General features: G+C 31.8%; 2 protein-coding genes across 2 annotated transcripts in view; one reads left to right on the forward strand and one right to left on the reverse strand.

Annotated features, from left to right (window-relative positions):
- LOC143237813 (unconventional myosin-Ie-like) overlaps window positions 1-27522 on the forward strand; it is a 524866-nt gene that overhangs the window by 206739 nt on the left and 290605 nt on the right. The gene's annotated exons all lie outside the window — the stretch shown is intronic.
- Window positions 26314-27522, reverse strand: part of LOC143237801 (unconventional myosin-Ie-like) — a 93346-nt gene continuing 92137 nt past the window's right edge. Inside the window, 1 exon segment of the mRNA XM_076477408.1 lies at window positions 26314-26446. Coding sequence (XP_076333523.1) covers window positions 26344-26446 — 103 coding nt within the window. The 3' untranslated portion in view covers window positions 26314-26343.

A 27522-nucleotide genomic window follows, 5' to 3' on the forward strand; every position in this document is an offset into this window, starting at 1 on the left:
TGTTTATAAAGAACAAGTACCTGTAGTTCAAAAGTTACAGACCTACATTGTTTATAAAGAACAAGTACCTGCAGTTCAAAGTTACAGACCTACATTGTTTATAAAGAACAAGTACCTGTAGTTCAAAAGTTACAGACCTACATTGTTTATAAAGAACAAGTACCTGCAGTTCAAAAGTTACAGACCTACATTGTTTATAAAGAACAAGTACCTGTAGTTCAAAAGTTACAGACCTACATTGTTTATAAAGAACAAGTACCTGTAGTTCAAAAGTTACAGACCTACATTGTTTATAAAGAACAAGTACCTGTAGTTCAAAAGTTACAGACCTACATTGTTTATAAAGAACAAGTACCTGCAGTTCAAAAGTTACAGACCTACATTGTTTATAAAGAACAAGTACCTGTAGTTCAAAAGTTACAGACCTACATTGTTTATAAAGAACAAGTACCTTAGTTCAAAAGTTACAGACCTACATTGTTTATAAAGAACAAGTACTTGTAGTTCAAAAGTTACAGACCTACATTGTTTATAAAGAACAAGTACCTGCAGTTCAAAAGTTACAGACCTACATTGTTTATAAAGAACAAGTACCTGTAGTTCAAAAGTTACAGACCTACATTGTTTATAAAGAACAAGTACCTGCAGTTCAAAAGTTACAGACCTACATTGTAAAGAACAAGTACTGTAGTTCAAAGTTACAGACCTACATTGTTTATAAAGAACAAGTACCTGTAGTTCAAAAGTTACAGACCTACATTGTTTATAAAGAACAAGTACCTGTAGTTCAAAAGTTACAGACCTACATTGTTTATATAAAGAACAAGTACCTGCAGTTCAAAAGTTACAGACCTACATTGTTTATAAAGAACAAGTACCTGTTAGTTCAAAAGTTACAGACCTACATTGTTTATAAAGAACAAGTACCTGTAGTTCAAAAGTTACAGACCTACATTGTTTATAAAGAACAAGTACCTTGTAGTTCAAAAGTTACAGACCTACATTGTTTATAAAGAACAAGTACCTGCAGTTCAAAAGTTACAGACCTACATTGTTTATAAAGAACAAGTACCTGTAGTTCAAAAGTTACAGACCTACATTGTTTATAAAGAACAAGTACCTGTAGTTCAAAAGTTACAGACCTACATTGTTTATAAAGAACAAGTACCTGTAGTTCAAAAGTTACAGACCTACATTGTTTATAAAGAACAAGTACCTGTAGTTCAAAAGTTACAGACCTACATTGTTTATAAAGAACAAGTACCTGCAGTTCAAAAGTTACAGACCTACATTGTTTATAAAGAACAAGTACCTGTAGTTCAAAAGTTACAGACCTACATTGTTTATAAAGAACAAGTACCTGTAGTTCAAAAGTTACAGACCTACATTGTTTATAAAGAACAAGTACCTGTAGTTCAAAAGTTACAGACCTACATTGTTTATAAAGAACAAGTACCTGTAGTTCAAAAGTTACAGACCTACATTGTTTATAAAGAACAAGTACCTGCAGTTCAAAAGTTACAGACCTACATTGTTTATAAAGAACAAGTACCTGTAGTTCAAAAGTTACAGACCTACATTGTTTATAAAGAACAAGTACCTGTAGTTCAAAAGTTACAGACCTACATTGTTTATAAAGAACAAGTACCATAGTTCATAAGTTCAACCCTGCAGTTAAAAGACCTACATTGTTTATAAAGAACAAGTACCTGTAGTTCAAAAGTTACAGACCTACATTGTTTATAAAGAACAAGTACCTGTAGTTCAAAGTTACAGACCTACATTGTTTTATAAAGAACAAGTACCTGTAGTTCAAAAGTTACAGACCTACATTGTTTATAAAGAACAAGTACCTGTAGTTCAAAAGTTACAGACCTACATTGTTTATAAAGAACAAGTACCTGTAGTTCAAAAGTTACAGACCTACATTGTTTATAAAGAACAAGTACCTGCAGTTCAAAAGTTACAGACCTACATTGTTTATAAAGAACAAGTACCTGTAGTTCAAAAGTTACAGACCTACATTGTTTATAAAGAACAAGTACCTGTAGTTCAAAAGTTACAGACCTACATTGTTTATAAAGAACAAGTACCTGTAGTTCAAAAGTTACAGACCTACATTGTTTATAAAGAACAAGTACCTGTAGTTCAAAAGTTACAGACCTACATTGTTTATAAAGAACAAGTACCTGTAGTTCAAAAGTTACAGACCTACATTGTTTATAAAGAACAAGTACCTGCAGTTCAAAAGTTACAGACCTACATTGTTTATAAAGAACAAGTACCTGTAGTTCAAAAGTTACAGACCTACATTGTTTATAAAGAACAAGTACCTGTAGTTCAAAAGTTACAGACCTACATTGTTTATAAAGAACAAGTACCTGTAGTTCAAAAGTTACAGACCTACATTGTTTATAAAGAACAAGTACCTGTAGTTCAAAAGTTACAGACCTACATTGTTTATAAAGAACAAGTACCTGTAGTTCAAAAGTTACAGACCTACATTGTTTATAAAGAACAAGTACCTGTAGTTCAAAAGTTACAGACCTACATTGTTTATAAAGAACAAGTACCTGCAGTTCAAAAGTTACAGACCTACATTGTTTATAAAGAACAAGTACCTGCAGTTCAAAAGTTACAGACCTACATTGTTTATAAAGAACAAGTACCTGTAGTTCAAAAGTTACAGACCTACATTGTTTATAAAGAACAAGTACCTGTAGTTCAAAAGTTACAGACCTACATTGTTTATAAAGAACAAGTACCTGTAGTTCAAAAGTTACAGACCTACATTGTTTATAAAGAACAAGTACCTGCAGTTCAAAAGTTACAGACCTACATTGTTTATAAAGAACAAGTACCTGTAGTTCAAAAGTTACAGACCTACATTGTTTATAAAGAACAAGTACCTGTAGTTCAAAAGTTACAGACCTACATTGTTTATAAAGAACAAGTACCTGCAGTTCAAAAGTTACAGACCTACATTGTTTATAAAGAACAAGTACCTGCAGTTCAAAAGTTACAGACCTACATTGTTTATAAAGAACAAGTACCTGTAGTTCAAAAGTTACAGACCTACATTGTTTATAAAGAACAAGTACCTGTAGTTCAAAAGTTACAGACCTACATTGTTTATAAAGAACAAGTACTTGTAGTTCAAAAGTTACAGACCTACATTGTTTATAAAGAACAAGTACCTTCAGTTCAAAAGTTACAGACCTACATTGTTTATAAAGAACAAGTACCTGCAGTTCAAAAGTTACAGACCTACATTGTTTATAAAGAACAAGTACCTGTAGTTCAAAAGTTACAGACCTACATTGTTTATAAAGAACAAGTACCTGTAGTTCAAAAGTTACAGACCTACATTGTTTATAAAGAACAAGTACCTGCAGTTCAAAAGTTACAGACCTACATTGTTTATAAAGAACAAGTACCTGTAGTTCAAAAGTTACAGACCTACATTGTTTATAAAGAACAAGTACCTGTAGTTCAAAAGTTACAGACCTACATTGTTTATAAAGAACAAGTACCTGTAGTTCAAAAGTTACAGACCTACATTGTTTATAAAGAACAAGTACCTGTAGTTCAAAAGTTACAGACCTACATTGTTTATAAAGAACAAGTACCTGTAGTTCAAAAGTTACAGACCTACATTGTTTATAAAGAACAAGTACCTTCAGTTCAAAAGTTACAGACCTACATTGTTTATAAAGAACAAGTACCTGTAGTTCAAAAGTTACAGACCTACATTGTTTATAAAGAACAAGTACCTGCAGTTCAAAAGTTACAGACCTACATTGTTTATAAAGAACAAGTACCTGTAGTTCAAAAGTTACAGACCTACATTGTTTATAAAGAACAAGTACCTGCAGTTCAAAAGTTACAGACCTACATTGTTTATAAAGAACAAGTACCTGTAGTTCAAAAGTTACAGACCTACATTGTTTATAAAGAACAAGTACCTGTAGTTCAAAAGTTACAGACCTACATTGTTTATAAAGAACAAGTACCTGTAGTTCAAAAGTTACAGACCTACATTGTTTATAAAGAACAAGTACCTGTAGTTCAAAAGTTACAGACCTACATTGTTTATAAAGAACAAGTACCTGCAGTTCAAAAGTTACAGACCTACATTGTTTATAAAGAACAAGTACCTGTAGTTCAAAAGTTACAGACCTACATTGTTTATAAAGAACAAGTACCTGCAGTTCAAAAGTTACAGACCTACATTGTTTATAAAGAACAAGTACCTGTAGTTCAAAAGTTACAGACCTACATTGTTTATAAAGAACAAGTACCTGTAGTTCAAAAGTTACAGACCTACATTGTTTATAAAGAACAAGTACCTGTAGTTCAAAAGTTACAGACCTACATTGTTTATAAAGAACAAGTACCTGTAGTTCAAAAGTTACAGACCTACATTGTTTATAAAGAACAAGTACCTGCAGTTCAAAAGTTACAGACCTACATTGTTTATAAAGAACAAGTACCTGTAGTTCAAAAGTTACAGACCTACATTGTTTATAAAGAACAAGTACCTGTAGTTCAAAAGTTACAGACCTACATTGTTTATAAAGAACAAGTACCTGTAGTTCAAAAGTTACAGACCTACATTGTTTATAAAGAACAAGTACCTGCAGTTCAAAAGTTACAGACCTACATTGTTTATAAAGAACAAGTACCTGCAGTTCAAAAGTTACAGACCTACATTGTTTATAAAGAACAAGTACCTGCAGTTCAAAAGTTACAGACCTACATTGTTTATAAAGAACAAGTACCTGCAGTTCAAAAGTTACAGACCTACATTGTTTATAAAGAACAAGTACCTGTAGTTCAAAAGTTACAGACCTACATTGTTTATAAAGAACAAGTACCTGTAGTTCAAAAGTTACAGACCTACATTGTTTATAAAGAACAAGTACCTGTAGTTCAAAAGTTACAGACCTACATTGTTTATAAAGAACAAGTACCTGTAGTTCAAAAGTTACAGACCTACATTGTTTATAAAGAACAAGTACCTGTAGTTCAAAAGTTACAGACCTACATTGTTTATAAAGAACAAGTACCTGTAGTTCAAAAGTTACAGACCTACATTGTTTATAAAGAACAAGTACCTGCAGTTCAAAAGTTACAGACCTACATTGTTTATAAAGAACAAGTACCTGCAGTTCAAAAGTTACAGACCTACATTGTTTATAAAGAACAAGTACCTGTAGTTCAAAAGTTACAGACCTACATTGTTTATAAAGAACAAGTACCTGTAGTTCAAAAGTTACAGACCTACATTGTTTATAAAGAACAAGTACCTGTAGTTCAAAAGTTACAGACCTACATTGTTTATAAAGAACAAGTACCTTCAGTTCAAAAGTTACAGACCTACATTGTTTATAAAGAACAAGTACCTGCAGTTCAAAAGTTACAGACCTACATTGTTTATAAAGAACAAGTACCTGTAGTTCAAAAGTTACAGACCTACATTGTTTATAAAGAACAAGTACCTGTAGTTCAAAAGTTACAGACCTACATTGTTTATAAAGAACAAGTACCTGTAGTTCAAAAGTTACAGACCTACATTGTTTATAAAGAACAAGTACCTGTAGTTCAAAAGTTACAGACCTACATTGTTTATAAAGAACAAGTACCTGTAGTTCAAAAGTTACAGACCTACATTGTTTATAAAGAACAAGTACCTGTAGTTCAAAAGTTACAGACCTACATTGTTTATAAAGAACAAGTACCTGTAGTTCAAAAGTTACAGACCTACATTGTTTATAAAGAACAAGTACCTGTAGTTCAAAAGTTACAGACCTACATTGTTTATAAAGAACAAGTACCTTCAGTTCAAAAGTTACAGACCTACATTGTTTATAAAGAACAAGTACCTGTAGTTCAAAAGTTACAGACCTACATTGTTTATAAAGAACAAGTACCTGCAGTTCAAAAGTTACAGACCTACATTGTTTATAAAGAACAAGTACCTGTAGTTCAAAAGTTACAGACCTACATTGTTTATAAAGAACAAGTACCTGCAGTTCAAAAGTTACAGACCTACATTGTTTATAAAGAACAAGTACCTGTAGTTCAAAAGTTACAGACCTACATTGTTTATAAAGAACAAGTACCTGTAGTTCAAAAGTTACAGACCTACATTGTTTATAAAGAACAAGTACCTGTAGTTCAAAAGTTACAGACCTACATTGTTTATAAAGAACAAGTACCTGCAGTTCAAAAGTTACAGACCTACATTGTTTATAAAGAACAAGTACCTGTAGTTCAAAAGTTACAGACCTACATTGTTTATAAAGAACAAGTACTTGTAGTTCAAAAGTTACAGACCTACATTGTTTATAAAGAACAAGTACCTGTAGTTCAAAAGTTACAGACCTACATTGTTTATAAAGAACAAGTACCTGCAGTTCAAAAGTTACAGACCTACATTGTTTATAAAGAACAAGTACCTGCAGTTCAAAAGTTACAGACCTACATTGTTTATAAAGAACAAGTACCTGCAGTTCAAAAGTTACAGACCTACATTGTTTATAAAGAACAAGTACCTGCAGTTCAAAAGTTACAGACCTACATTGTTTATAAAGAACAAGTACCTGTAGTTCAAAAGTTACAGACCTACATTGTTTATAAAGAACAAGTACCTGCAGTTCAAAAGTTACAGACCTACATTGTTTATAAAGAACAAGTACCTGTAGTTCAAAAGTTACAGACCTACATTGTTTATAAAGAACAAGTACCTGTAGTTCAAAAGTTACAGACCTACATTGTTTATAAAGAACAAGTACCTGTAGTTCAAAAGTTACAGACCTACATTGTTTATAAAGAACAAGTACCTGTAGTTCAAAAGTTACAGACCTACATTGTTTATAAAGAACAAGTACCTGTAGTTCAAAAGTTACAGACCTACATTGTTTATAAAGAACAAGTACCTGCAGTTCAAAAGTTACAGACCTACATTGTTTATAAAGAACAAGTACCTGTAGTTCAAAAGTTACAGACCTACATTGTTTATAAAGAACAAGTACCTGTAGTTCAAAAGTTACAGACCTACATTGTTTATAAAGAACAAGTACCTGTAGTTCAAAAGTTACAGACCTACATTGTTTATAAAGAACAAGTACCTTCAGTTCAAAAGTTACAGACCTACATTGTTTATAAAGAACAAGTACCTGTAGTTCAAAAGTTACAGACCTACATTGTTTATAAAGAACAAGTACCTGCAGTTCAAAAGTTACAGACCTACATTGTTTATAAAGAACAAGTACCTGCAGTTCAAAAGTTACAGACCTACATTGTTTATAAAGAACAAGTACCTGCAGTTCAAAAGTTACAGACCTACATTGTTTATAAAGAACAAGTACCTGCAGTTCAAAAGTTACAGACCTACATTGTTTATAAAGAACAAGTACCTGTAGTTCAAAAGTTACAGACCTACATTGTTTATAAAGAACAAGTACCTGTAGTTCAAAAGTTACAGACCTACATTGTTTATAAAGAACAAGTACCTGCAGTTCAAAAGTTACAGACCTACATTGTTTATAAAGAACAAGTACCTGTAGTTCAAAAAGTTACAGACCTACATTGTTTATAAAGAACAAGTACCTGCAGTTCAAAAGTTACAGACCTACATTGTTTATAAAGAACAAGTACCTGCAGTTCAAAAGTTACAGACCTACATTGTTTATAAAGAACAAGTACCTGTAGTTCAAAAGTTACAGACCTACATTGTTTATAAAGAACAAGTACCTTCAGTTCAAAAGTTACAGACCTACATTGTTTATAAAGAACAAGTACCTGTAGTTCAAAAGTTACAGACCTACATTGTTTATAAAGAACAAGTACCTGTAGTTCAAAAGTTACAGACCTACATTGTTTATAAAGAACAAGTACCTGCAGTTCAAAAGTTACAGACCTACATTGTTTATAAAGAACAAGTACCTGCAGTTCAAAAGTTACAGACCTACATTGTTTATAAAGAACAAGTACCTGTAGTTCAAAAGTTACAGACCTACATTGTTTATAAAGAACAAGTACCTGCAGTTCAAAAGTTACAGACCTACATTGTTTATAAAGAACAAGTACCTGTAGTTCAAAAGTTACAGACCTACATTGTTTATAAAGAACAAGTACCTGCAGTTCAAAAGTTACAGACCTACATTGTTTATAAAGAACAAGTACCTGTAGTTCAAAAGTTACAGACCTACATTGTTTATAAAGAACAAGTACCTGCAGTTCAAAAGTTACAGACCTACATTGTTTATAAAGAACAAGTACCTGTAGTTCAAAAGTTACAGACCTACATTGTTTATAAAGAACAAGTACCTGCAGTTCAAAAGTTACAGACCTACATTGTTTATAAAGAACAAGTACCTGTAGTTCAAAAGTTACAGACCTACATTGTTTATAAAGAACAAGTACCTGCAGTTCAAAAGTTACAGACCTACATTGTTTATAAAGAACAAGTACCTGTAGTTCAAAAGTTACAGACCTACATTGTTTATAAAGAACAAGTACCTGTAGTTCAAAAGTTACAGACCTACATTGTTTATAAAGAACAAGTACCTGTAGTTCAAAAGTTACAGACCTACATTGTTTATAAAGAACAAGTACCTGCAGTTCAAAAGTTACAGACCTACATTGTTTATAAAGAACAAGTACCTGTAGTTCAAAAGTTACAGACCTACATTGTTTATAAAGAACAAGTACCTGCAGTTCAAAAGTTACAGACCTACATTGTTTATAAAGAACAAGTACCTTCAGTTCAAAAGTTACAGACCTACATTGTTTATAAAGAACAAGTACCTGTAGTTCAAAAGTTACAGACCTACATTGTTTATAAAGAACAAGTACCTGTAGTTCAAAAGTTACAGACCTACATTGTTTATAAAGAACAAGTACCTGCAGTTCAAAAGTTACAGACCTACATTGTTTATAAAGAACAAGTACCTGCAGTTCAAAAGTTACAGACCTACATTGTTTATAAAGAACAAGTACCTGCAGTTCAAAAGTTACAGACCTACATTGTTTATAAAGAACAAGTACCTGCAGTTCAAAAGTTACAGACCTACATTGTTTATAAAGAACAAGTACCTGCAGTTCAAAAGTTACAGACCTACATTGTTTATATAAGAACAAGTACCTGCAGTTCAAAAGTTACAGACCTACATTGTTTATAAAGAACAAGTACCTGTAGTTCAAAAGTTACAGACCTACATTGTTTATAAAGAACAAGTACCTGCAGTTCAAAAGTTACAGACCTACATTGTTTATAAAGAACAAGTACCTGTAGTTCAAAAGTTACAGACCTACATTGTTTATAAAGAACAAGTACCTGTAGTTCAAAAGTTACAGACCTACATTGTTTATAAAGAACAAGTACCTGTAGTTCAAAAGTTACAGACCTACATTGTTTATAAAGAACAAGTACCTGTAGTTCAAAAGTTACAGACCTACATTGTTTATAAAGAACAAGTACCTTCAGTTCAAAAGTTACAGACCTACATTGTTTATAAAGAACAAGTACCTGTAGTTCAAAAGTTACAGACCTACATTGTTTATAAAGAACAAGTACCTGCAGTTCAAAAGTTACAGACCTACATTGTTTATAAAGAACAAGTACCTGTAGTTCAAAAGTTACAGACCTACATTGTTTATAAAGAACAAGTACCTGTAGTTCAAAAGTTACAGACCTACATTGTTTATAAAGAACAAGTACCTGCAGTTCAAAAGTTACAGACCTACATTGTTTATAAAGAACAAGTACCTGCAGTTCAAAAGTTACAGACCTACATTGTTTATAAAGAACAAGTACTTGTAGTTCAAAAGTTACAGACCTACATTGTTTATAAAGAACAAGTACCTTCAGTTCAAAAGTTACAGACCTACATTGTTTATAAAGAACAAGTACCTGTAGTTCAAAAGTTACAGACCTACATTGTTTATAAAGAACAAGTACCTGTAGTTCAAAAGTTACAGACCTACATTGTTTATAAAGAACAAGTACCTGCAGTTCAAAAGTTACAGACCTACATTGTTTATAAAGAACAAGTACCTGTAGTTCAAAAGTTACAGACCTACATTGTTTATAAAGAACAAGTACCTGTAGTTCAAAAGTTACAGACCTACATTGTTTATAAAGAACAAGTACCTTCAGTTCAAAAGTTACAGACCTACATTGTTTATAAAGAACAAGTACCTGTAGTTCAAAAGTTACAGACCTACATTGTTTATAAAGAACAAGTACCTGCAGTTCAAAAGTTACAGACCTACATTGTTTATAAAGAACAAGTACCTGTAGTTCAAAAGTTACAGACCTACATTGTTTATAAAGAACAAGTACCTGTAGTTCAAAAGTTACAGACCTACATTGTTTATAAAGAACAAGTACCTGTAGTTCAAAAGTTACAGACCTACATTGTTTATAAAGAACAAGTACCTGTAGTTCAAAAGTTACAGACCTACATTGTTTATAAAGAACAAGTACCTGCAGTTCAAAAGTTACAGACCTACATTGTTTATAAAGAACAAGTACCTGTAGTTCAAAAGTTACAGACCTACATTGTTTATAAAGAACAAGTACCTGCAGTTCAAAAGTTACAGACCTACATTGTTTATAAAGAACAAGTACCTGTAGTTCAAAAGTTACAGACCTACATTGTTTATAAAGAACAAGTACCTGCAGTTCAAAAGTTACAGACCTACATTGTTTATAAAGAACAAGTACCTGTAGTTCAAAAGTTACAGACCTACATTGTTTATAAAGAACAAGTACCTGTAGTTCAAAAGTTACAGACCTACATTGTTTATAAAGAACAAGTACCTGCAGTTCAAAAGTTACAGACCTACATTGTTTATAAAGAACAAGTACCTGCAGTTCAAAAGTTACAGACCTACATTGTTTATAAAGAACAAGTACCTGTAGTTCAAAAGTTACAGACCTACATTGTTTATAAAGAACAAGTACTTGTAGTTCAAAAGTTACAGACCTACATTGTTTATAAAGAACAAGTACTTGTAGTTCAAAAGTTACAGACCTACATTGTTTATAAAGAACAAGTACCTTCAGTTCAAAAGTTACAGACCTACATTGTTTATAAAGAACAAGTACCTGCAGTTCAAAAGTTACAGACCTACATTGTTTATAAAGAACAAGTACCTGTAGTTCAAAAGTTACAGACCTACATTGTTTATAAAGAACAAGTACCTGTAGTTCAAAAGTTACAGACCTACATTGTTTATAAAGAACAAGTACCTGCAGTTCAAAAGTTACAGACCTACATTGTTTATAAAGAACAAGTACCTGTAGTTCAAAAGTTACAGACCTACATTGTTTATAAAGAACAAGTACCTGTAGTTCAAAAGTTACAGACCTACATTGTTTATAAAGAACAAGTACCTGTAGTTCAAAAGTTACAGACCTACATTGTTTATAAAGAACAAGTACCTGTAGTTCAAAAGTTACAGACCTACATTGTTTATAAAGAACAAGTACCTGTAGTTCAAAAGTTACAGACCTACATTGTTTATAAAGAACAAGTACCTTCAGTTCAAAAGTTACAGACCTACATTGTTTATAAAGAACAAGTACCTGTAGTTCAAAAGTTACAGACCTACATTGTTTATAAAGAACAAGTACCTGCAGTTCAAAAGTTACAGACCTACATTGTTTATAAAGAACAAGTACCTGTAGTTCAAAAGTTACAGACCTACATTGTTTATAAAGAACAAGTACCTGCAGTTCAAAAGTTACAGACCTACATTGTTTATAAAGAACAAGTACCTGTAGTTCAAAAGTTACAGACCTACATTGTTTATAAAGAACAAGTACCTGTAGTTCAAAAGTTACAGACCTACATTGTTTATAAAGAACAAGTACCTGTAGTTCAAAAGTTACAGACCTACATTGTTTATAAAGAACAAGTACCTGTAGTTCAAAAGTTACAGACCTACATTGTTTATAAAGAACAAGTACCTGCAGTTCAAAAGTTACAGACCTACATTGTTTATAAAGAACAAGTACCTGTAGTTCAAAAGTTACAGACCTACATTGTTTATAAAGAACAAGTACCTGCAGTTCAAAAGTTACAGACCTACATTGTTTATAAAGAACAAGTACCTGTAGTTCAAAAGTTACAGACCTACATTGTTTATAAAGAACAAGTACCTGTAGTTCAAAAGTTACAGACCTACATTGTTTATAAAGAACAAGTACCTGTAGTTCAAAAGTTACAGACCTACATTGTTTATAAAGAACAAGTACCTGTAGTTCAAAAGTTACAGACCTACATTGTTTATAAAGAACAAGTACCTGCAGTTCAAAAGTTACAGACCTACATTGTTTATAAAGAACAAGTACCTGTAGTTCAAAAGTTACAGACCTACATTGTTTATAAAGAACAAGTACCTGTAGTTCAAAAGTTACAGACCTACATTGTTTATAAAGAACAAGTACCTGTAGTTCAAAAGTTACAGACCTACATTGTTTATAAAGAACAAGTACCTGCAGTTCAAAAGTTACAGACCTACATTGTTTATAAAGAACAAGTACCTGCAGTTCAAAAGTTACAGACCTACATTGTTTATAAAGAACAAGTACCTGCAGTTCAAAAGTTACAGACCTACATTGTTTATAAAGAACAAGTACCTGCAGTTCAAAAGTTACAGACCTACATTGTTTATAAAGAACAAGTACCTGTAGTTCAAAAGTTACAGACCTACATTGTTTATAAAGAACAAGTACCTGCAGTTCAAAAGTTACAGACCTACATTGTTTATAAAGAACAAGTACCTGTAGTTCAAAAGTTACAGACCTACATTGTTTATAAAGAACAAGTACCTGCAGTTCAAAAGTTACAGACCTACATTGTTTATAAAGAACAAGTACCTGTAGTTCAAAAGTTACAGACCTACATTGTTTATAAAGAACAAGTACCTGTAGTTCAAAAGTTACAGACCTACATTGTTTATAAAGAACAAGTACCTGCAGTTCAAAAGTTACAGACCTACATTGTTTATAAAGAACAAGTACCTGCAGTTCAAAAGTTACAGACCTACATTGTTTATAAAGAACAAGTACCTGTAGTTCAAAAGTTACAGACCTACATTGTTTATAAAGAACAAGTACCTGTAGTTCAAAAGTTACAGACCTACATTGTTTATAAAGAACAAGTACTTGTAGTTCAAAAGTTACAGACCTACATTGTTTATAAAGAACAAGTACCTTCAGTTCAAAAGTTACAGACCTACATTGTTTATAAAGAACAAGTACCTGCAGTTCAAAAGTTACAGACCTACATTGTTTATAAAGAACAAGTACCTGTAGTTCAAAAGTTACAGACCTACATTGTTTATAAAGAACAAGTACCTGTAGTTCAAAAGTTACAGACCTACATTGTTTATAAAGAACAAGTACCTGCAGTTCAAAAGTTACAGACCTACATTGTTTATAAAGAACAAGTACCTGTAGTTCAAAAGTTACAGACCTACATTGTTTATAAAGAACAAGTACCTGTAGTTCAAAAGTTACAGACCTACATTGTTTATAAAGAACAAGTACCTGTAGTTCAAAAGTTACAGACCTACATTGTTTATAAAGAACAAGTACCTGTAGTTCAAAAGTTACAGACCTACATTGTTTATAAAGAACAAGTACCTGTAGTTCAAAAGTTACAGACCTACATTGTTTATAAAGAACAAGTACCTTCAGTTCAAAAGTTACAGACCTACATTGTTTATAAAGAACAAGTACCTGTAGTTCAAAAGTTACAGACCTACATTGTTTATAAAGAACAAGTACCTGCAGTTCAAAAGTTACAGACCTACATTGTTTATAAAGAACAAGTACCTGTAGTTCAAAAGTTACAGACCTACATTGTTTATAAAGAACAAGTACCTGCAGTTCAAAAGTTACAGACCTACATTGTTTATAAAGAACAAGTACCTGTAGTTCAAAAGTTACAGACCTACATTGTTTATAAAGAACAAGTACCTGTAGTTCAAAAGTTACAGACCTACATTGTTTATAAAGAACAAGTACCTGTAGTTCAAAAGTTACAGACCTACATTGTTTATAAAGAACAAGTACCTGCAGTTCAAAAGTTACAGACCTACATTGTTTATAAAGAACAAGTACCTGTAGTTCAAAAGTTACAGACCTACATTGTTTATAAAGAACAAGTACCTGTAGTTCAAAAGTTACAGACCTACATTGTTTATAAAGAACAAGTACCTGTAGTTCAAAAGTTACAGACCTACATTGTTTATAAAGAACAAGTACCTGCAGTTCAAAAGTTACAGACCTACATTGTTTATAAAGAACAAGTACCTGCAGTTCAAAAGTTACAGACCTACATTGTTTATAAAGAACAAGTACCTGCAGTTCAAAAGTTACAGACCTACATTGTTTATAAAGAACAAGTACCTGCAGTTCAAAAGTTACAGACCTACATTGTTTATAAAGAACAAGTACCTGTAGTTCAAAAGTTACAGACCTACATTGTTTATAAAGAACAAGTACCTGCAGTTCAAAAGTTACAGACCTACATTGTTTATAAAGAACAAGTACCTGTAGTTCAAAAGTTACAGACCTACATTGTTTATAAAGAACAAGTACCTGCAGTTCAAAAGTTACAGACCTACATTGTTTATAAAGAACAAGTACCTGTAGTTCAAAAGTTACAGACCTACATTGTTTATAAAGAACAAGTACCTGTAGTTCAAAAGTTACAGACCTACATTGTTTATAAAGAACAAGTACCTGCAGTTCAAAAGTTACAGACCTACATTGTTTATAAAGAACAAGTACCTGCAGTTCAAAAGTTACAGACCTACATTGTTTATAAAGAACAAGTACCTGTAGTTCAAAAGTTACAGACCTACATTGTTTATAAAGAACAAGTACCTGTAGTTCAAAAGTTACAGACCTACATTGTTTATAAAGAACAAGTACCTGTAGTTCAAAAGTTACAGACCTACATTGTTTATAAAGAACAAGTACCTTCAGTTCAAAAGTTACAGACCTACATTGTTTATAAAGAACAAGTACCTGTAGTTCAAAAGTTACAGACCTACATTGTTTATAAAGAACAAGTACCTGCAGTTCAAAAGTTACAGACCTACATTGTTTATAAAGAACAAGTACCTGCAGTTCAAAAGTTACAGACCTACATTGTTTATAAAGAACAAGTACCTGCAGTTCAAAAGTTACAGACCTACATTGTTTATAAAGAACAAGTACCTGCAGTTCAAAAGTTACAGACCTACATTGTTTATAAAGAACAAGTACCTGTAGTTCAAAAGTTACAGACCTACATTGTTTATAAAGAACAAGTACCTGTAGTTCAAAAGTTACAGACCTACATTGTTTATAAAGAACAAGTACCTGCAGTTCAAAAGTTACAGACCTACATTGTTTATAAAGAACAAGTACCTGTAGTTCAAAAGTTACAGACCTACATTGTTTATAAAGAACAAGTACCTGCAGTTCAAAAGTTACAGACCTACATTGTTTATAAAGAACAAGTACCTGCAGTTCAAAAGTTACAGACCTACATTGTTTATAAAGAACAAGTACTTGTAGTTCAAAAGTTACAGACCTACATTGTTTATAAAGAACAAGTACCTTCAGTTCAAAAGTTACAGACCTACATTGTTTATAAAGAACAAGTACCTGTAGTTCAAAAGTTACAGACCTACATTGTTTATAAAGAACAAGTACCTGCAGTTCAAAAGTTACAGACCTACATTGTTTATAAAGAACAAGTACCTGCAGTTCAAAAGTTACAGACCTACATTGTTTATAAAGAACAAGTACCTGCAGTTCAAAAGTTACAGACCTACATTGTTTATAAAGAACAAGTACCTGCAGTTCAAAAGTTACAGACCTACATTGTTTATAAGAACAAGTACCTGCAGTTCAAAAGTTACAGACCTACATTGTTTATAAAGAACAAGTACCTGTAGTTCAAAAGTTACAGACCTACATTGTTTATAAAGAACAAGTACCTGCAGTTCAAAAGTTACAGACCTACATTGTTTATAAAGAACAAGTACCTGTAGTTCAAAAGTTACAGACCTACATTGTTTATAAAGAACAAGTACCTGCAGTTCAAAAGTTACAGACCTACATTGTTTATAAAGAACAAGTACCTGCAGTTCAAAAGTTACAGACCTACATTGTTTATAAAGAACAAGTACCTGCAGTTCAAAAGTTACAGACCTACATTGTTTATAAAGAACAAGTACCTGTAGTTCAAAAGTTACAGACCTACATTGTTTATAAAGAACAAGTACCTGCAGTTCAAAAGTTACAGACCTACATTGTTTATAAAGAACAAGTACCTGCAGTTCAAAAGTTACAGACCTACATTGTTTATAAAGAACAAGTACCTGTAGTTCAAAAGTTACAGACCTACATTGTTTATAAAGAACAAGTACCTGTAGTTCAAAAGTTACAGACCTACATTGTTTATAAAGAACAAGTACCTGCAGTTCAAAAGTTACAGACCTACATTGTTTATAAAGAACAAGTACCTGTAGTTCAAAAGTTACAGACCTACATTGTTTATAAAGAACAAGTACCTGCAGTTCAAAAGTTACAGACCTACATTGTTTATAAAGAACAAGTACCTTCAGTTCAAAAGTTACAGACCTACATTGTTTATAAAGAACAAGTACCTGTAGTTCAAAAGTTACAGACCTACATTGTTTATAAAGAACAAGTACCTGTAGTTCAAAAGTTACAGACCTACATTGTTTATAAAGAACAAGTACCTGCAGTTCAAAAGTTACAGACCTACATTGTTTATAAAGAACAAGTACCTGCAGTTCAAAAGTTACAGACCTACATTGTTTATAAAGAACAAGTACCTGCAGTTCAAAAGTTACAGACCTACATTGTTTATAAAGAACAAGTACCTGCAGTTCAAAAGTTACAGACCTACATTGTTTATAAAGAACAAGTACCTGCAGTTCAAAAGTTACAGACCTACATTGTTTATAAAGAACAAGTACCTGCAGTTCAAAAGTTACAGACCTACATTGTTTATAAAGAACAAGTACCTGTAGTTCAAAAGTTACAGACCTACATTGTTTATAAAGAACAAGTACCTGCAGTTCAAAAGTTACAGACCTACATTGTTTATAAAGAACAAGTACCTGTAGTTCAAAAGTTACAGACCTACATTGTTTATAAAGAACAAGTACCTGTAGTTCAAAAGTTACAGACCTACATTGTTTATAAAGAACAAGTACCTGTAGTTCAAAAGTTACAGACCTACATTGTTTATAAAGAACAAGTACCTGTAGTTCAAAAGTTACAGACCTACATTGTTTATAAAGAACAAGTACCTTCAGTTCAAAAGTTACAGACCTACATTGTTTATAAAGAACAAGTACCTTGTAGTTCAAAAGTTACAGACCTACATTGTTTATAAAGAACAAGTACCTGCAGTTCAAAAGTTACAGACCTACATTGTTTATAAAGAACAAGTACCTGTAGTTCAAAAGTTACAGACCTACATTGTTTATAAAGAACAAGTACCTGTAGTTCAAAAGTTACAGACCTACATTGTTTATAAAGAACAAGTACCTGCAGTTCAAAAGTTACAGACCTACATTGTTTATAAAGAACAAGTACCTGCAGTTCAAAAGTTACAGACCTACATTGTTTATAAAGAACAAGTACTTGTAGTTCAAAAGTTACAGACCTACATTGTTTATAAAGAACAAGTACCTTCAGTTCAAAAGTTACAGACCTACATTGTTTATAAAGAACAAGTACCTGTAGTTCAAAAGTTACAGACCTACATTGTTTATAAAGAACAAGTACCTGTAGTTCAAAAGTTACAGACCTACATTGTTTATAAAGAACAAGTACCTGCAGTTCAAAAGTTACAGACCTACATTGTTTATAAAGAACAAGTACCTGTAGTTCAAAAGTTACAGACCTACATTGTTTATAAAGAACAAGTACCTGTAGTTCAAAAGTTACAGACCTACATTGTTTATAAAGAACAAGTACCTTCAGTTCAAAAGTTACAGACCTACATTGTTTATAAAGAACAAGTACCTGTAGTTCAAAAGTTACAGACCTACATTGTTTATAAAGAACAAGTACCTGCAGTTCAAAAGTTACAGACCTACATTGTTTATAAAGAACAAGTACCTGTAGTTCAAAAGTTACAGACCTACATTGTTTATAAAGAACAAGTACCTGCAGTTCAAAAGTTACAGACCTACATTGTTTATAAAGAACAAGTACCTGTAGTTCAAAAGTTACAGACCTACATTGTTTATAAAGAACAAGTACCTGTAGTTCAAAAGTTACAGACCTACATTGTTTATAAAGAACAAGTACCTGCAGTTCAAAAGTTACAGACCTACATTGTTTATAAAGAACAAGTACCTGTAGTTCAAAAGTTACAGACCTACATTGTTTATAAAGAACAAGTACCTGTAGTTCAAAAGTTACAGACCTACATTGTTTATAAAGAACAAGTACCTGTAGTTCAAAAGTTACAGACCTACATTGTTTATAAAGAACAAGTACCTGTAGTTCAAAAGTTACAGACCTACATTGTTTATAAAGAACAAGTACCTGTAGTTCAAAAGTTACAGACCTACATTGTTTATAAAGAACAAGTACCTTCAGTTCAAAAGTTACAGACCTACATTGTTTATAAAGAACAAGTACCTGTAGTTCAAAAGTTACAGACCTACATTGTTTATAAAGAACAAGTACCTGCAGTTCAAAAGTTACAGACCTACATTGTTTATAAAGAACAAGTACCTGTAGTTCAAAAGTTACAGACCTACATTGTTTATAAAGAACAAGTACCTGCAGTTCAAAAGTTAGAGACCTACATTGTTTATAAAGAACAAGTACCTGTAGTTCAAAAGTTACAGACCTACATTGTTTATAAAGAACAAGTACCTGTAGTTCAAAAGTTACAGACCTACATTGTTTATAAAGAACAAGTACCTGTAGTTCAAAAGTTACAGACCTACATTGTTTATAAAGAACAAGTACCTGTAGTTCAAAAGTTACAGACCTACATTGTTTATAAAGAACAAGTACCTGCAGTTCAAAAGTTACAGACCTACATTGTTTATAAAGAACAAGTACCTGTAGTTCAAAAGTTACAGACCTACATTGTTTATAAAGAACAAGTACTTGTAGTTCAAAAGTTACAGACCTACATTGTTTATAAAGAACAAGTACCTGTAGTTCAAAAGTTACAGACCTACATTGTTTATAAAGAACAAGTACCTGCAGTTCAAAAGTTACAGACCTACATTGTTTATAAAGAACAAGTACCTGCAGTTCAAAAGTTACAGACCTACATTGTTTATAAAGAACAAGTACCTGCAGTTCAAAAGTTACAGACCTACATTGTTTATAAAGAACAAGTACCTGCAGTTCAAAAGTTACAGACCTACATTGTTTATAAAGAACAAGTACCTGTAGTTCAAAAGTTACAGACCTACATTGTTTATAAAGAACAAGTACCTGCAGTTCAAAAGTTACAGACCTACATTGTTTATAAAGAACAAGTACCTGTAGTTCAAAAGTTACAGACCTACATTGTTTATAAAGAACAAGTACCTGTAGTTCAAAAGTTACAGACCTACATTGTTTATAAAGAACAAGTACCTGTAGTTCAAAAGTTACAGACCTACATTGTTTATAAAGAACAAGTACTTGTAGTTCAAAAGTTACAGACCTACATTGTTTATAAAGAACAAGTACCTGTAGTTCAAAAGTTACAGACCTACATTGTTTATAAAGAACAAGTACCTTCAGTTCAAAAGTTACAGACCTACATTGTTTATAAAGAACAAGTACCTGTAGTTCAAAAGTTACAGACCTACATTGTTTATAAAGAACAAGTACCTGCAGTTCAAAAGTTACAGACCTACATTGTTTATAAAGAACAAGTACCTGTAGTTCAAAAGTTACAGACCTACATTGTTTATAAAGAACAAGTACCTGTAGTTCAAAAGTTACAGACCTACATTGTTTATAAAGAACAAGTACCTGCAGTTCAAAAGTTACAGACCTACATTGTTTATAAAGAACAAGTACCTGCAGTTCAAAAGTTACAGACCTACATTGTTTATAAAGAACAAGTACCTGTAGTTCAAAAGTTACAGACCTACATTGTTTATAAAGAACAAGTACCTGCAGTTCAAAACGTTACAGACCTACATTGTTTATAAAGAACAAGTACCTGCAGTTCAAAAGTTACAGACCTACATTGTTTATAAAGAACAAGTACCTGCAGTTCAAAAGTTACAGACCTACATTGTTTATAAAGAACAAGTACCTGTAGTTCAAACGTTACAGACCTACATTGTTTATAAAGAACAAGTACCTGCAGTTCAAAAGTTACAGACCTACATTGTTTATAAAGAACAAGTACCTGTAGTTCAAAAGTTACAGACCTACATTGTTTATAAAGAACAAGTACCTGTAGTTCAAAAGTTACAGACCTACATTGTTTATAAAGAACAAGTACCTTCAGTTCAAAAGTTACAGACCTACATTGTTTATAAAGAACAAGTACTTGTAGTTCAAAAGTTACAGACCTACATTGTTTATAAAGAACAAGTACCTGCAGTTCAAAAGTTACAGACCTACATTGTTTATAAAGAACAAGTACCTGTAGTTCAAAAGTTACAGACCTACATTGTTTATAAAGAACAAGTACCTGTAGTTCAAAAGTTACAGACCTACATTGTTTATAAAGAACAAGTACCTGCAGTTCAAAAGTTACAGACCTACATTGTTTATAAAGAACAAGTACCTGTAGTTCAAAAGTTACAGACCTACATTGTTTATAAAGAACAAGTACCTGTAGTTCAAAAGTTAGAGACCTACATTGTTTATAAAGAACAAGTACCTGCAGTTCAAAAGTTACAGACCTACATTGTTTATAAAGAACAAGTACCTGTAGTTCAAACGTTACAGACCTACATTGTTTATAAAGAACAAGTACCTGTAGTTCAAACGTTACAGACCTACATTGTTTATAAAGAACAAGTACCTGTAGTTCAAAAGTTACAGACCTACATTGTTTATAAAGAACAAGTACCTGTAGTTCAAAAGTTACAGACCAACATTGTTTATAAAGAACAAGTACCTGTAGTTCAAAAGTTAGAGACCTACATTGTTTATAAAGAACAAGTACCTTCAGTTCAAAAGTTACAGACCTACATTGTTTATAAAGAACAAGTACCTGTAGTTCAAAAGTTACAGACCTACATTGTTTATAAAGAACAAGTACCTGCAGTTCAAAAGTTACAGACCTACATTGTTTATAAAGAACAAGTACCTGTAGTTCAAAAGTTAGAGACCTACATTGTTTATAAAGAACAAGTACCTGCAGTTCAAAAGTTACAGACCTACATTGTTTATAAAGAACAAGTACCTGTAGTTCAAAAGTTACAGACCTACATTGTTTATAAAGAACAAGTACCTGTAGTTCAAAAGTTACAGACCTACATTGTTTATAAAGAACAAGTACCTGTAGTTCAAAAGTTACAGACCTACATTGTTTATAAAGAACAAGTACCTGCAGTTCAAAAGTTACAGACCTACATTGTTTATAAAGAACAAGTACCTGTAGTTCAAACGTTACAGACCTACATTGTTTATAAAGAACAAGTACCTGCAGTTCAAAAGTTACAGACCTACATTGTTTATAAAGAACAAGTACCTGTAGTTCAAAAGTTACAGACCTACATTGTTTATAAAGAACAAGTACCTGTAGTTCAAAAGTTACAGACCTACATTGTTTATAAAGAACAAGTACCTGTAGTTCAAAAGTTAGAGACCTACATTGTTTATAAAGAACAAGTACCTTCAGTTCAAAAGTTACAGACCTACATTGTTTATAAAGAACAAGTACTTGTAGTTCAAAAGTTACAGACCTACATTGTTTATAAAGAACAAGTACCTGCAGTTCAAAAGTTACAGACCTACATTGTTTATAAAGAACAAGTACCTGTAGTTCAAAAGTTAGAGACCTACATTGTTTATAAAGAACAAGTACCTGCAGTTCAAAAGTTAGAGACCTACATTGTTTATAAAGAACAAGTACCTGTAGTTCAAAAGTTACAGACCTACATTGTTTATAAAGAACAAGTACCTGTAGTTCAAAAGTTACAGACCTACATTGTTTATAAAGAACAAGTACCTGTAGTTCAAAAGTTACAGACCTACATTGTTTATAAAGAACAAGTACCTGCAGTTCAAAAGTTACAGACCTACATTGTTTATAAAGAACAAGTACCTGCAGTTCAAAAGTTACAGACCTACATTGTTTATAAAGAACAAGTACCTGTAGTTCAAACGTTACAGACCTACATTGTTTATAAAGAACAAGTACCTGTAATTCAAAAGTTAGAGACCTACATTGTTTATAAAGAACAAGTACCTGCAGTTCAAACATTACAGACCTACATTGTTTATAAAGAACAAGTACCTGCAGTTCAAAAGTTACAGACCTACATTGTTTATAAAGAACAAGTACCTGCAGTTCAAAAGTTACAGACCTACATTGTTTATAAAGAACAAGTACCTGTAGTTCAAACGTTACAGACCTACATTGTTTATAAAGAACAAGTACCTGCAGTTCAAAAGTTACAGACCTACATTGTTTATAAAGAACAAGTACCTGTAGTTCAAACGTTACAGACCTACATTGTTTATAAAGAACAAGTACCTGCAGTTCAAAAGTTACAGACCTACATTGTTTATAAAGAACAAGTACCTGCAGTTCAAAAGTTACAGACCTACATTGTTTATAAAGAACAAGTACCTGCAGTTCAAAAGTTACAGACCTACATTGTTTATAAAGAACAAGTACCTGTAGTTCAAAAGTTACAGACCTACATTGTTTATAAAGAACAAGTACCTGCAGTTCAAAAGTTACAGACCTACATTGTTTATAAAGAACAAGTACCTGTAGTTCAAAAGTTACAGACCTACATTGTTTATAAAGAACAAGTACCTGTAGTTCAAAAGTTAGAGACCTACATTGTTTATAAAGAACAAGTACCTGCAGTTCAAAAGTTACAGACCTACATTGTTTATAAAGAACAAGTACCTGTAGTTCAAACGTTACAGACCTACATTGTTTATAAAGAACAAGTACCTGTAGTTCAAACGTTACAGACCTACATTGTTTATAAAGAACAAGTACCTGTAGTTCAAAAGTTACAGACCTACATTGTTTATAAAGAACAAGTACCTGTAGTTCAAAAGTTACAGACCTACATTGTTTACAAAGAACAAGTACCTTCAGTTCAAAAGTTACAGACCTACATTGTTTATAAAGAACAAGTACCTTCAGTTCAAAAGTTACAGACCTACATTGTTTATAAAGAACAAGTACTTGTAGTTCAAAAGTTACAGACCTACATTGTTTATAAAGAACAAGTACCTGCAGTTCAAAAGTTACAGACCTACATTGTTTATAAAGAACAAGTACCTGTAGTTCAAAAGTTAGAGACCTACATTGTTTATAAAGAACAAGTACCTGCAGTTCAAAAGTTAGAGACCTACATTGTTTATAAAGAACAAGTACCTGTAGTTCAAAAGTTACAGACCTACATTGTTTATAAAGAACAAGTACCTGTAGTTCAAAAGTTACAGACCTACATTGTTTATAAAGAACAAGTACCTGTAGTTCAAAAGTTACAGACCTACATTGTTTATAAAGAACAAGTACCTGCAGTTCAAAAGTTACAGACCTACATTGTTTATAAAGAACAAGTACCTGTAGTTCAAACGTTACAGACCTACATTGTTTATAAAGAACAAGTACCTGCAGTTCAAAAGTTACAGACCTACATTGTTTATAAAGAACAAGTACCTGTAGTTCAAAAGTTACAGACCTACATTGTTTATAAAGAACAAGTACCTGTAGTTCAAAAGTTACAGACCTACATTTTTTATAAAGAACAAGTACCTGCAGTTCAAAAGTTACAGACCTACATTGTTTATAAAGAACAAGTACCTGCAGTTCAAAAGTTAGAGACCTACATTGTTTATAAAGAACAAGTACTTGTAGTTCAAAAGTTACAGACCTACATTGTTTATAAAGAACAAGTACTTGTAGTTCAAAAGTTACAGACCTACATTGTTTATAAAGAACAAGTACTTGTAGTTCAAAAGTTACAGACCTACATTGTTTATAAAGAACAAGTACCTTCAGTTCAAAAGTTACAGACCTACATTGTTTATAAAGAACAAGTACTTGTAGTTCAAAAGTTACAGACCTACATTGTTTATAAAGAACAAGTACCTGTAGTTCAAAAGTTACAGACCTACATTGTTTATAAAGAACAAGTACCTGCAGTTCAAAAGTTACAGACCTACATTGTTTATAAAGAACAAGTACCTGTAGTTCAAAAGTTACAGACCTACATTGTTTATAAAGAACAAGTACCTGTAGTTCAAAACTTACAGACCTACATTGTTTATAAAGAACAAGTACCTGTAATTCAAAAGTTAGAGACCTACATTGTTTATAAAGAACAAGTACCTGCAGTTCAAACATTACAGACCTACATTGTTTATAAAGAACAAGTACCTGCAGTTCAAAAGTTACAGACCTACATTGTTTATAAAGTACAAGTACCTGCAGTTCAAAAGTTACAGACCTACATTGTTTATAAAGAACAAGTACCTGTAGTTCAAACGTTACAGACCTACATTGTTTATAAAGAACAAGTACCTGCAGTTCAAAAGTTACAGACCTACATTGTTTATAAAGAACAAGTACCTGTAGTTCAAACGTTACAGTCCTACATTGAGACAAAGTGTAAATCAAATTCTGGGCATGAATAAAAATAAGTATTTAACTTAGACAAACTAAATTATCAGTTTGTGTGTTTCTCTATCTTTGGTAGGAAAAATAAACCCTTTCTATGGTTGAAAATAAAGATATTTAATTTACAAAATGAGCTTTAGGATTCTGTTATCTGTTTTTTTGCTCTAATCACGTTTTTAGTGATTATTTAGAAGTTTTATTTAAACATATTTAAAGTGTTTTTCTTCTTTCTGAGAACCTTAAAACATATTTTTCTATCAAGCCCACTTCTTCATCTTCTATTGAGAAGTTATTGAAGATCAGTAAAAGTTTCCTGCTGTTTGTAACAGAACAGTTAATTGGTTTAAAGTTTTAGTTGGAGTGCCAAGACTTTAAGAGTTAGTTATTCATCTCATTTATTATATTGTGCCTTTATAAACATTATTGTTTTTTATGTATTATTTCTGATGTCCTGCTACTCAACTCTACAGCTAAGCAGTAATGTGATTTAGTAACTTTATGTCAGATCTTAAACTGTTTTAAAGTTACATTACCAGAACCACTTAAAGGGCTTTCATTGGCCATTAGAATTTGTTAGAGAGGCACAGAATAAACCATTACTGTTTATTTCCTGGAAGTTATATTTTTCTTTAACGTCAATATCATTAACAGTATTGGTTAGAATGTTTCATATACCTATTTTTAAATTTTTATTATTATGTATTTTTATTGCAAGGATTAATATGCATTGTTAGCTTAATACACAGAATTAGGACTAACCTAAATTTGTTATGCTGGTAAAAACATCATGAGATAACACTGGATTATGGCTGAAAATATCATTAACAGAGATGGTACTCAACTGATGAAATAGTGTATTCTATTCTTTATAATAAGGACCATAAGACTGCTTGTTTGTTTTTGAATTTCACACAAAGCTACATGAGGACTATCTGTACTAGCTGTCCCTAACTTAGCAGTGTAAGATTAGTAATCACCACCTACTGCTAACTCTTGGGCTGTTCTTTTACTAACAAATAGTGGGATTGACTAAAACACATGATAATGCCTTCATGGCTGAAATGGCGAGCATGTTTGGTGTCACATGAGAACTGAAAAAAATTCTAGTCAATATAAGAAGGAACATTAGAACAGTTATATTTTAGATCTGATGAACAGTTAGTTTTTTTTATCAGAAGTTAATATTAATTTACTTAGTACTGAAATACAATATTTATCTTTCTTATTATCTTGTTAATTAAATGATCCATAACTTAATTACAGTATTCTTATTGATTCCTCGTATACGATTAACAGTGACAAGTTTCATATTTTCTGATGACAGTTGAAGTAATTTCTGTCCCAAACTCAAAGATATCATGTGCCAACTGAGTTTCTAATGACTTGATACAAGTCACTACGTGTAGGTTTTATTTAATTTTTTTGTCAAACGGATAATGTCAGAAACTCCTCAAATAGAATAAATTAAATAAACAATTGCATGTTGTAAAATATCTCACCTAAGAAGAAATTTATCAAAAGGTCGGCGATAGGCGAAACCAGCTCTTCTTACTCTGATATTTTCTTTCAACCCCAAATATTCAACTTGATGTTTTACCCTACAGTGGAAAAAAAATTACTCAAGTTTTTGTAACCTAGTTGTAAAAAGTAAATTAAAAGTAGTAACTTTGTAAAATATTTAGTTCCCAAAATTACACTCAACAGAAATAAGTACAAAATTATAAATCTATTATAACATAAAATAAATATAATTTATTTCTCACCTAACACAACATGTCGTTTTTTATCATCAACAAAACCATGATAATATAAAAATAAAATAGAAAATTAAACAGACAAATATTAAACGGACAACACCTTCCACAACCTTGTATACATAGCTTTAAATAAACAACACCTTCCACAGCCTTGTATACATAGCTTTAAATAAACAACACCTTCCACAGCCTTATATACATAGCTTTAAATAAACAACACCTTCCACAGCCTTGTATACATAGCTTTAAATAAACAACACCTTTCACAGCCTTGTATATATAGCTTTAAATAAACAACACCTTCCACACCCTTGTATACATGGGTTTAAATAAACAACACCTTCCACAACCTTGTATACATAGCTTTAAATAGACAACACCTTCCACAGCCTTGCAAACATAGCTTTAATAGACAACACCTTCCACAGCCTTGCAAACATAGCTTTAATAGACAACACCTTCCACAGCCTTGCAAACATAGCTTCAAATAGACAACACCTTCCACACCCTTGTATACATGGGTTTAAATAAACAACACCTTCCACAGCCTTGTATACATAGCTTTAAATAGACAACACCTTCCACAGCCTTGCAAACATAGCTTTAATAGACAACACCTTCCACACCCTTGTATACATAGCTTTATATAAACAACACCTTCCACAGCCTTGCAAACATAGCTTTAATAGACAACACCTTCCACACCCTTGTATACATAGCTTTATATAAACAACACCTTCCACAGCCTTGTATACATAGCTTTAAATAAACAACACCTTCCACAGCCTTGTATACATAGCTATAAATGAACAACACCTTCCACAGCCTTGCAAACATAGCTTTAAATAAACAACACCTTACACAGCTTTGTATACATAACTTTAAATAAACAACACCTTCCACAGCTTTGTATCACT

Source organism: Tachypleus tridentatus, chromosome 2 (genome assembly GCF_004210375.1).
Source record: "Tachypleus tridentatus isolate NWPU-2018 chromosome 2, ASM421037v1, whole genome shotgun sequence".
NCBI classification, from domain to species: domain Eukaryota; kingdom Metazoa; phylum Arthropoda; class Merostomata; order Xiphosura; family Limulidae; genus Tachypleus; species Tachypleus tridentatus.